An 11,371-nucleotide genomic window follows, 5' to 3' on the forward strand; every position below is an offset into this window, starting at 1 on the left:
CAGACTTGGGGGTGGGGCAGTTACAGGCCAGTGAGCTAATTACCCTAACAAGAGTGAGAATAAGGTCCAGAGGGATCAGAGAAGGACATGGAGCCAGAGCTGAGACGTGAGGCGTGAAGGAGGCCTCTTGAGACTCTGGATAGACCCATCAGGGTGCAGCAGGAGGAGGGGACGGCAGGTGTGAAGATGCAGCGGGAGGCACGAGAAGGCAGGAAGTTCAGGGAGTTGCACACAGTTCGCCTTGATGAAAGCTGGGATGCTAGATATTGGGCTGCTGCTGCTGCTGCTGCTAAGTCGCTTCAGTCATGTCCAACTCTGTGCGACCCCATAGACAGCAGCCCACCAGGCTCCCCCGTCCTTGGGATTCTCCAGGCAAGAACAGTGGAGTGGGTTGTCATTTCCTTCTCCAATGCATGAAAGTGAAAAGTGAAAGTGAAGTTGATTAGTTGTCTCCGACTGTTAGCGGCCCCATGAACCGCAGCCTACCAGGCTCCTCCGTCCATGGGATTTTCCAGGCAAGAGTGCTGGAGTGGGGTGCCATTGCCTTCTCCGGATATTGGGCTGAGTGGTGGCCAAAGGGGTCAAGAGGTCTGGGAGAAGAGGTAGGGGTGGGGATGTTGAAGATGAAACCCTGAACAGCAGGGTGAGGAGTTGAAGCCCTCTCAAGAGTATCCCTGGGGACCCATGGCGTAGTTTAAGTGGGAGTGATAAGCCACATTTTAGAAAGATCGTTCTAGAAGGTAGTGTAGAAGGTAACAGGAGGGACCATGAATGAGTGTAGGGGGCATTGTGATGAGAGTGAATCTTTTCTCTAAAAGTGTATTTCTTTCTTTCTGGCTGCGCTGGGTCTCCACTGCTGCAGGTGGGCTTTCTCTAGCTGCGGGAGTAGGGCCTACTCTCCGGCTGCGGTGTGTAGGCCCCTCACTGGGTGTCTTCTCTGCTGCGGAGCGCAGTTCAGGGCTCTCGGGCTTCGGTAGTGGCTGCACGTGGGCTCAGCAGTTGTGGTACGTGGGCTTACTTGCTCCCGGATCTTCCTGGAACCGGGATCGAACCTGTGTCCCCTGAATTGGCAGGTGGATTCTTAGCCACTGGCCCACCAGGGAAGTCCGGAGGGTGAATCTTGACCCTGCAGCTCAGCAGAGGCTCAGCATCTGGGGAGCACCCTGAGCAAGGAGGGTGGTTTGTGATTTTTTTCCTTCTCAGCCCTATTTCGTGAGTTGAGTTACCAGGCTGGCCAGAACCTGGTTCAGACCCCCAAATCTTGGCAGATCACGGGTCTTCAGCTGCTCATATTCCTGCTCCATGGGGTCTTCCCAGATACTTTTTTGACATGTCAAAAGCTGAATTCCTGATTCCTTCTTTCCCAAGGCCCATCTGCCTGAATGTCTTCCCCAGTGGCCACTCCATCCTCCCAACTCAGGTGTTTGGTGATTGCGTGTCTGTTCTTGCCCACACACTTTGCTCCTCTTGCTCTTGGGGAGCTCACAGTTTGATGGAGGAGGATTGGAAAGAGGAAGTATAAAATCACTCAGGAACCATGAGCAGAATACACTGTAGCAGCATCTTCTTGGAGGAGATGACAGAGCTGAGATGCGTGTGTGAGGTTGGGACAGGCAGGACTCGTGGGTGACAGAGGACCAGGCCTCCCAGCACCCAGCCCTCTCTGTGTAGCCCGTCGTGTTTGAAGGGGTTACTGGCAGCTTCTGCATTTGAAGAAAACTCTAGCCAAGGCGAGGCTGTTGGGCCCAGGGGCCCTGGAAAGCTTAGGCCAAGTGGGGTCTCATTTAGACAGTGGCAGAGACAGCTGCACATCTGGTTAATCGCCCTCGTCCTGGGAGCCCACTAATCAGGAAGCCGGCTTCACCGCCTCCGACTCCTCTGCACGGCTGCTGGCGGCTGCAAGGGAAGACAGAGCCGAGCCAAGAGTCAGCGGCTGGGCAGGGAAGGCCAGCTTCCCGCTGCTCGGGCTCCACGCCTTCCTTGTCACACAGCAAGCTCCTTCTTGTCCGGGTCAGTGGCCTTACTAGGCCCCTCGGACTCAGGCATTCAAGCTTCAGTAACCCTGAAGGTCGGCTCCAGCCTCTGGGTGCTTCTCCCCAGTGCTACTTATAGACAGCCCCTTCTCCATGCCCCCCCTGCTCCCCCCTCTTCAGCCCCTGACACCCCACTTCAGGAAGCACTGTTCACACGGCCTGAGCCATCCCCGAAAGCCTCTGCTCTAGAAAGCCCCTTTTTGGGACTTCCCCGGTGGTCCAGTAGCTAAGATTTCATGCTCCCAGTGCAGGGGGCCTGAGTTCCATCCCTGGCTGGGGAGCTAGATCTCACCTGCTGCAACTAAAGATCCTGCATTTGTTGTTGTTCAGTCACTCAGTTGTGTCTGACTTTTTGCTACCCCATGGACTGCAGCATGCCAGGCTTCCCTGTCCACCACCATCTCCCAGACCTTGCTCAAACTCACGTCCATTGAGTCAGTGATGCCATCCAACCATCTCATCCTCCATCGTCCCCTTCACCTCCTGCCTTCAATAATTCCCAGCATCAGGATCTTTTCCAATGCAGGCCACAACTAAAAGAGAGAGGAAAAAAAAAAGATCCTGCCTGCTGCAACAAAGACCTGGTGCAGCCAAATAAATAAGTAAATTTTAAAAAGAAAAATAGAAAGCCCCCCCCCCCCCCCCCCCCCCCCCGCCCAATAGGAGGCAGAGGTCATGGGAGAGCCTCCGTCAGGTATGAGGCATTGGAAGGGACCAGAGCTGAAATCGAGTTAGTGATTTTCTCCTTCTGAGCCTGTCTCCTTATCTGTGAAGGTGGCCTTTTCTGCACAGGTGTGAGATCTCAGTGACCTAGCAGGTGGGTCAGTGATGGGCAGATCACAAAATCCCTGCAGCCCAGAGGCAGCTTTTCTGGTTTCCACCACTGAGCCCATGTGGTGGGTGGAGCTCTGACCTCCCTTTCTAATAGTCTTCCTTCTACTCAGGTGACACCAGTGTGAATCAGTACCAGCATCTCAGTGACACTCCCTCCTGGCTTCTTTCCACTTCTGAACCCCTGCTCCACCACCCCTGCCCCCAGTCTTAATGCCCCAGCTTCACTCCCCCACCAGGCATTATGCCCACTGAAATCCTGCCTGGGCTACAAATCCTATTTCCTTTCTGGTAATGAAATATTGCTTGATATCAGCATCTCTTAAACCATCCAGGTAAGTCGCTCCCAGGGCCTGGCATGAGAATAGGGAGGTGATGGACCAGACCTAGCTCATCCCTTGGCTGGATGCCTCCCCATTCCCCAGGGTCTGGCAGAGTAGGTCCTGGAGAAACACCGGATGTATGTACTGTGGTCAGGGCTGCAACCTGTGCTCTGAAAAGCCCTGGGTTTGGGGTGTTGTTGTTGTTCAGTTGCTAAGTTGTGTCTGACTCTTTGTGACCCCATGGACTGCAGCACACCAGGCCTCCCTGTCCCTCACTACCTCCCGGAGTCTGCCCAAGTTCATGTCCATTGAAAGAGTGATGCTATCCAACCATCTCATTCACCTTCAATCTTTCCCAGCCTCAGGGTCTTTTCTAATGATTCGGCTGTTTACATCAGGTGGCCAAAGTATTGGAGCTTCATCTTCAGCACCAGTCCCTGGATTTGGGATGAATGATCTCAATTCTGAATGATTTTATCTTCATATCTGTGTTTTGAAAGTGCCGCCTGATGTACAGTGGAGCACGTGCCGGGGGCTCGGATCTTGGTTCACACGTGGTGCTGTCTACACGGCCTGAGCCATTGCCGGCAGCCTCTGCTCTAGAAAGCCCCCTTTCCCTCCCTGCCAGGATGAGCTCTTGGCCTCCCGCTCTCCTGCCCTCTGGCTCCCTGGCCCCACCCAGCCTCCTCCTCCCTGTGTGCTGGGAGGGTTGGGGTCAGAGGCATAGATCCCAGTGTCTCAGGGCAGAGCAGGTGCAGTGCATTGGGTGGGTGACTCAGACTCTCACCCACCCACCCAGGGACCTAAGGCATTTTGAGGCAGAGGCTGCAGTACTCTTGGGAGTCGCCTGCCTGCCCAGGGGGGTGGGACAGCAGGCAGTGGGAAGGGTGGACGCGTGGCGCCCAGCTTTCTTGCTCTCAGTCATGGCACAGTGCCCAGGTCTGGCAGCTGGTGGGAGGGGGAAGTCAGCAGCTGGTGGCCGCTGGGCTTGGGGCCCAAGTTGAGGAGCGGGGCCCGCAGGCACCTGTGAGTGTCTACACTCACTTCTTGAGTATCCCTGTGCATGAGAGAGCATAACATTAAATAGCAAATAAAAGCCGCCCAGACAGGTCAAGAGAGGACAAAGGGGAAAACTCTATGTTTTAGTGCCTCTAATAGTCTTTTTTCTTTTTCCTTTTTTTTCGCCACATCACAGGGCTTGTGGGATCTTAGTTCTCTAACCAGGGATTGAACCGGTGCCCTTGGCAGTGAAATCATGGAATTCTAACCACTGGACAACCAGGAAATTCCCAGTTTTTCTTTCTTTCTGAATGAGGGCCCCTGCATTTCCATTTTGCACTGGGCCCTGCTAATAATGTAGCTAGTTTGGAGTGCAGTAGAAACAGCAGGAGACTTGGGTTTGGAGGAGTTAGCGACTCCCTCTGCCTCTCCAGGCACAGTTTTCTTCTCTGCTGCAGTGCCTGCTCCCCGACACCTGCCTTTTCTTGGGCTCAGTGTACAGCAGACCGTCCTATTCTCTCTCCCTGTCAAAGCTCTCTTTGCCCCGAGGCTCTCAAGTTGTGACTCTGGCACACCCTCCTTGGGGGTCCCTGGGTCAGAGTGAGTCTCTGCCTCCTTCTTGGTCATCTCACCTTGACTTTCTCATCTCCGCATCCCCCACGGCCCCTGACACAGTGCTCGGCAGAGAGATGCATAGAAGGGGTTTTGTAAGTAAGTGTCTTCATCTCCATGTGAGGCTTCTGTCCTGCTGGGTGGAGGGAGCCGACTTGCCCTCTGGACTCAGCTTGTTCTCAGACCACATGCGCGTGTTCAGCTCTGACCCATACATCTGACATCAGATGCGGGGTCTGCAGTCACCTCGTCATGCCGCCGGTGGGGGCTGCTCTGAGAGGGTGCCCAGGCCTCTTTTCCACCTGGGTCTCCTCTCTAGAGCACATGACCCCTGGCCTGGGGAACACTGTGAGCTGACATCCCGCACTAACCATTGAGTCTCTCCACCCCACTCCATCTGGAGTCATGCTGGTGACAGAAGAGACACAGCCTTGAACCAGTTGTTAAAAGTATTGATAATGAACCAACAATAAGTCCAATCCTGGTGGCTCAGATGGTAAAGAATCTGCCTGAGATGCAGGAGACCTTGGTTCAATCCCTGGGTTGGGAGGATCCCCTGGAGAAGGGAATGGGAACCCACTCCAGTATTCTTGCCTGGAGAATCCCATGGACAGAGGAGCCTGGTGGGCTACAATCCATGGCAGGCTACAGACCAAAGTGTCAGACAGGACTGATGTGATTAACACTTTTACTTTCACTTCTTGAATGGCTGCTGTGTGCCAGGCTGTGTGCTAAAGACTTTACACTCGTTGATCATTTGATCTTCACAATAACTCTCTAGGTAGGAGCACCACCATCTCCATTTCATAGATTAGAAGACTGAGGCTTGCAGAGGTTAACTTGTCCAAGGGTACTTGTCCAAGATTTAAATCCAGGTGTTTAACCATAATGCAGTACAACCCAAGGGCTTTCAGTACTTATAGGGTCCTCAGAGAACACTGGACCCACACTCAGCCAGCCAGTCAGTTCAGTTGCTCAGTCGTGTCCGACTCTTTGTGACCCATGGACTGTAGCACGCCAGGCTTCACTGTCTGTCACCAACTCCCGGAACTTGCTCAAACCCACGTCTGTCGAGTTGGTGATGCCATCCAACCATCTCATCCTCTGCCATCCCCTTCTCCTCCTGCCTTCAAATCTTTGCCAGCATCAGGGTCTTTTCCAATGAGTCACTTCTCATCAGGTGGCCGAAGTATTGGAGCTTCAGCTTCAACATCAGTCCTTCCAAAAAATGTTCAGGACTGATTTCCTTTAGGATTGACTGGTTTGATTTCCTTGCAGTCCAAGAGACTCTGAAGAGTCTTCTCCAAGACCACAGTTCAAAAGCATCAATTCTTTGTCAGTCAAAACGTGGTCCACTGGAGAAGGGAATGGCAAACCACTTCAGTATTCTTGCCTTGAGAACCGCATTAACCGTATGGAAAGGACCCTCACTAGATTGTGGGAATGAGGCTCAGTGAAGGAGAGGGACTTCCCTCAGTTCACACAATGAGTCCATGGGAGCCTGAAAGGGAATCTCAACCTCCCGACTCCACCTCTATGCTCTTTCCACTCTCCACTCCTGCCTTTGAGAGCACCCAGGGGCTCTGATCCCGTGGAGGAGGGAGACAGATTGGGATTCAGGTGATGTGAGCTGAGAAGGCAGCCCTGGCAGACAGAAGGCTGCAGAAACAGGGTGATGGATTCTGGTGCATGGCAGCTGGGATGCTTCATTCACTTGGAAGGGAGTCGCCCATCAGCTCCTGGATTGTTGGTGGGGAGGTGGCGGAGGTTCCTATACGGGAGATACCTTTGAGTCTGCAGGGAGGGGACCCACAACTTTGCCTGGGGAAGGGCTTGAGGTGTCCCCAGGAGAGGCCTGGAGGTGGCTTCTCTCTGTGTCCCAGAATCTTCCTTGGATAATTGGAGTCTTTGGGAGAAGCTGTGGACACATTTTTTTTCAGGGAACTAACTCAGACTTTCTCAGGAAGCTGGGGATACCAGGCCTGGTGTCTGTAGGTTCTGCCATCAAGGTCGGAAGAGAGGGTCCTACCTGGACAGCAGGATTCTGCTTCTAGCTAGAGATTTCAAGCTGGAGGTGTGACCTCTGTGTTGCCTACACTGCACCCTACACACCAATCTGACCACTTCTGTGCTGTCCCCCAGGTCACAGACCTTTGTCCTGGCAGAGCAGGGGGACCCTTCAGCAGGGCAGAGTGAGACCTTCCATTGGACAGATGTGTATAATTGAACCCCAAAACATGGAGCCAGAGAACCAGGGCTAGGACTCCTGATGCCAAGGGGCTCCTCCTGGCTGAAGATCCTTGGGGGTGGGGGTGGCTCAGATGGAACTACTGATTGACAGGGCTCCCTGTGGGCTGAGGCTGAGGACCTGGGACTCCAGTCCTCAGAGTCCAGCCTCTCTCTGGCTACAGGGAGTTTTCTAGCTCCTGGAGGTTCAGCTCAGGTCCCTTTCTGAGCCCTCCAGTCAGGTAGGGTGGGCTCCAAGTGGACATTTCAGACAGAAGGGATTTGACCATTGCTGAACCTGACCCTGTGAGGCCCTTGGGATGCAGAGATGACCTTTGAGGACAGAGGACCTGAGAATTCAGGCCTTTGAGGGGCAGGCAATGTAGATCAAAGCCTTCATGGAAGAGGTGGCCCCGGGATTGATTTTCAACCTAGTTGGTAAGATACAGAGCCTTTGAAAGAGAAAGATGGAAGAATTGTAATGCTGTATCAGTGATCTGACTGGTGGAGGTGAAGCAGGAAGGGGTGGGCAAAGGTTGGTGACGTAGGCAGGGGCCACTTTAAGGAGAGGCTTTCTTGCCAGGCTCAGAGTTCGATGATGGGAGGGCTTGAAGCAAGAGAGTGGCTTGGGAAGGCCAGCTTTCAAAAGATTAATCTGGTGAAGTCAGAGGCAGAGAAATCCAACAGACCAATATAAATGCCAGGGAGGTGAGTGTCTGTTAAGAGTTGCCCTTACTTCCGCTGCACCTGGGTGTGTGAATCAGTACATACACCTCTCTGGAGAGAAGTCAGGCAATAAACATCAGGAGTCTTGTCCTCCTTTGACTGTATTTTGAGGAAATCATAAAACATGCAGAAAGAGTTTCAATCACAAAGGTGTCCCTGCAGCAGTAATTATAATGGTGAGATTTTGAAACTTTCTGCCAATAGGATAATTTTATTTTTATTTTTAATTAAAATGTTTATTGGGGTATAGTTGCTTTACAATGTTGTTTTATTTTCTGCAAGGTGGATCAGCCATAGGTATACCTATATCTCCTCATTTTTTGGATTTCTTTCCCATTTAGGTCACCACAAATCACTGAGGAGAGTTCCCTGAGCTATTGAGTAGGTCCTCATTAGTTATCTGTTTTATACATTTCCAACAGGGATTCCCTGGTAGCTCAGCTTGTAAAGAATCTGCCTGCAATGCAGGAGACCCTGGGTCAGGAAGATCTGCTGGAGAAGGGACAGGTTACCCACTCCAGTATCCTGGCCTGGAGAATTCCGTGAACTGTATAGGGGTCACAAAGAATCAGAAATGACTGAGTGACTTTCACACACATGTGCATTGTAGTGTATACATGTCAATCCCAATCTCCCAATTCACCTGGAGAAAACCGTAATTCCAAAAGATCCATGCAGCCCAATATTTATTGTAGCACTATTTACAATAGCCAGGACATGGAAGCATCAACAGAAGAATGGATAAAGGAGATATGGCACATTTATACAATGGAATATTACCCAGACTTAAAAAAAGGAATGATATTGTGCCATTTGCATAGGAGGGGTATGATGAATTGCTAATAGGATAATTTTAAAGCCAACCATGATGTAGTTTGGGCTTCCCAAGTGTCTCAGTGGTAAAGAATCTGCCTGGCAACGCTGAGGATGGTCGCAAAAGAGTCGGACACAACTGAGCAACTTAACAGCAACAACAATGAGGCAGGCTCTCCATAGGAGATTCCAAAGCCATTGGAGTGATATTTACAGAGGTTTCATAGCTTTATGTATTTATTCATGCTTCCACTTGAAGTACACAAAGTGTGATTTGTGCTTCTTTTTTATCTATGATACCTTTCAGAGCCAACCACCATTCATCTATCTGTTGGGAATACAGAGATAAATGACATAATCCCTGCCCACAGAGGGCTGATTTGATCTCAGTTGGCCCCAAGAAAATGTGTATGGAAAAAAGCCTGGAAAGAATGACAAAGAATGGAACCAGCTTTCCCTCAGTTGTGGGATTATAAGGAATCTTTTCCCTTTTCTATGTTGGTTGGAGTTTTCCAAATGTTCCATAAGGAGCTTGTATTACTTTCATAATTATAGAAAAAAGCTTCTCATCAAAAGGCAGGAGACATTGCAATAGCTTAAGGAGACAGGATGGATTTCTATATTTAGGGAGTATGTGTGTGTGTGTGCGCGCGTGCGTGCTTCATTCATTTATTCATTCAATGAATATTGACTGAGACACACAGTTCTAGGCCTAGGGACACTCCAGTGCACAATACAGAAGCACCTTCCACTGGAGAGTGCCAGTCTGGTGAAATAGGAGAGGGTAAGGAGGAGAGAAGGAGCCAGACCCCCCGCGTTCTGTGACTGATTGAATGTGGGGATGAGACAGGGAGGGGGTCACGGGTGGTTCCCAGGCTTGGTGAGAAGGTGGTGCCTTTGTTGAGGTGGAGACTTGGGCAGAGGGGCAGTCCCAGGACCCACTCTGTGGTTGTGGTGCCGGTGGGCAATCTGATGAACAGATGTCCAGAAGGTGATGTGGATCAAGGACTTAGGAGAGAGGCTGGACTAGAGGCAGAGCTTTCTGGTTGTCTGCAGGGCCATGGGTGACCCTCATGGGTGAGAGTAAGAGCACAGGGCAACCCACGTAAGCATCTGCTCTATGAAGGTGAGCAGGCAAAGGTTAAAAGTTGTCCAGGACCCGCCTTCCCAGGCAGTGGCATCAGGGCTCCTGCTTTGTCATGTATGAAGGTATAAAGAGTCCAGATCTGGGGGTGGCAGGGGTGGGGCAGGGCATGAGGGGCTGGGGGAATCCCTCTGCCCACCCCCTGCTCAGGGAGGGAGCAGCCAGACAGGAGGGGCTGAGGCGGCCACCGTGGCCTCCCCGTATCTGGCCAACAGTGATGGGGTGTCCACTCACCTCTCTCTTTTTCTTCTGCAGGAGAAGGGAGCACGCCATGCACTTCCAGCCTCCTCCAGGAGAAGCAGCGTGAGTGCCCCCCGACTACTCCCCAGGAGTCTCTTCTTCTTGGAAGGGTCCAAGCTCCCTCACCCATTTGGGTGGTAGGGTTTTCACTACTGTGCGGGACCAGAGGGCTGGGGTCACTGTCTGCCCCCGGAGCCTGAGGCTGGAGGGGGCCAGGAGGCGGAGACCAGCAGAGCAGGTGGAACCATGGGAAGCCTCGTGTGGGCTCTGCTTGTGGGCAGAGAGGGTGGGGGGAACGGGAAAGGGGAGCAAACCCTCTGAACCTTTGAAATCGGCTCTTTCGGGTGACTCGACTTCCAGGAACCACAGTGGGTGACACAGTAACCAAGGCGGTGCCTGGACTCAGGACCCTTAGGTCCCATCACTCGGAGGCCGTATCTGCAGAGTGGGGCTGCCCAGGTGCTTGTGGCCCTTCCAATAATGCAGGCTCCTCCAAGTTTCCTTATGCCGGTGTTTTCTCAAGAGGCCAAGCACAAGGTTAGACCCAGGAGGGACTTGGTAAAGATGTCCATTTCTGACGCAGCAACCTCAGGGCATCTTTCTTGGAGGTTTGGAATGGACTGGCAGATGTCTTTCCTGTTGACAGTATTGAGTTTTACATGAAGCGGGGATATGTGTGTGTCTGGGGGAGTCTGGGCTCAGAACTTTCCTTCCTTCTCTCTCCTGCTCTCTTTTGATCTGCGGTTGCAGCTTTATGGGGTTCAGCCCATTCTGCCTACCCTGTCCCCAAGGCCGAAGTCTTTCTTCCTCCAGGTTCTCCCATCCATCAGTCACAGGAGGGGTACCTACAGCACTAGTTTCCCACGGCCTGTCCCGAGTAGGTGCATCGGTCTCCGAGAAGGTTTCTGTGCACCTAACATCCAGTGGCAGCTCATAGATGAAGCCGCTCGGGCGTTGGGAGGCTTGGGTGTCTCTGAGAGGGGCGCTCCCTCCCCACCCCATCAGGGCTCAGGCCAAAAATTCACGGGGCAAGGGGAGGGGCAGTGCAGAGAGTGGGCAGTTCTCTCTCTCTCTCATGTCCTTACAGGATGTGAGGAACCAAGCCCTGTATGAGGGAGTCTCTGTGTTAAAATGTACCCACAGGATTTTTTTTTTAAACAGCTTCCTTTATTTATTTACTTGTGGCTGCACTGGATCTTCATTGCTGCACAGGCTTTTCTCTGGTTGCGGCGAGTGGGGGCTACTCTTCATTGCAGTACATTGGATTCTCATTACAGTGGCTTCTTTTGATTTTTGCGAGCATGGGCTGTAGAGAGCAGGCTCAGTGGTTGTGGCATGTGGTATGTGGGATCTTCCTGGACCAGGGATCGAACCTGTGTCCCCTGAATTGGCAGGTGGATTTTTTATCCACTGTACCACCAGGG

General features: G+C 52.2%; 1 protein-coding gene across 4 annotated transcripts in view; it reads left to right on the top strand.

Moving 5' to 3' along the window:
• The window catches only part of PITPNM3 (PITPNM family member 3), a 98,074-nt gene that overhangs the window by 42,408 nt on the left and 44,295 nt on the right, over positions 1 to 11,371 (top strand). For all 4 annotated transcript variants that reach the window (XM_070478918.1, XM_070478917.1, XM_020882858.2 and 1 more), the window contains one exon: positions 9,963 to 10,010. In XM_070478918.1, coding sequence (XP_070335019.1) covers positions 9,963 to 10,010 — 48 coding nt within the window. The remainder of the gene's footprint in view (positions 1 to 9,962; positions 10,011 to 11,371) is intronic.

The sequence above is a fragment of the Odocoileus virginianus genome, chromosome 17, assembly GCF_023699985.2.
Source record: "Odocoileus virginianus isolate 20LAN1187 ecotype Illinois chromosome 17, Ovbor_1.2, whole genome shotgun sequence".
NCBI classification, from domain to species: domain Eukaryota; kingdom Metazoa; phylum Chordata; class Mammalia; order Artiodactyla; family Cervidae; genus Odocoileus; species Odocoileus virginianus.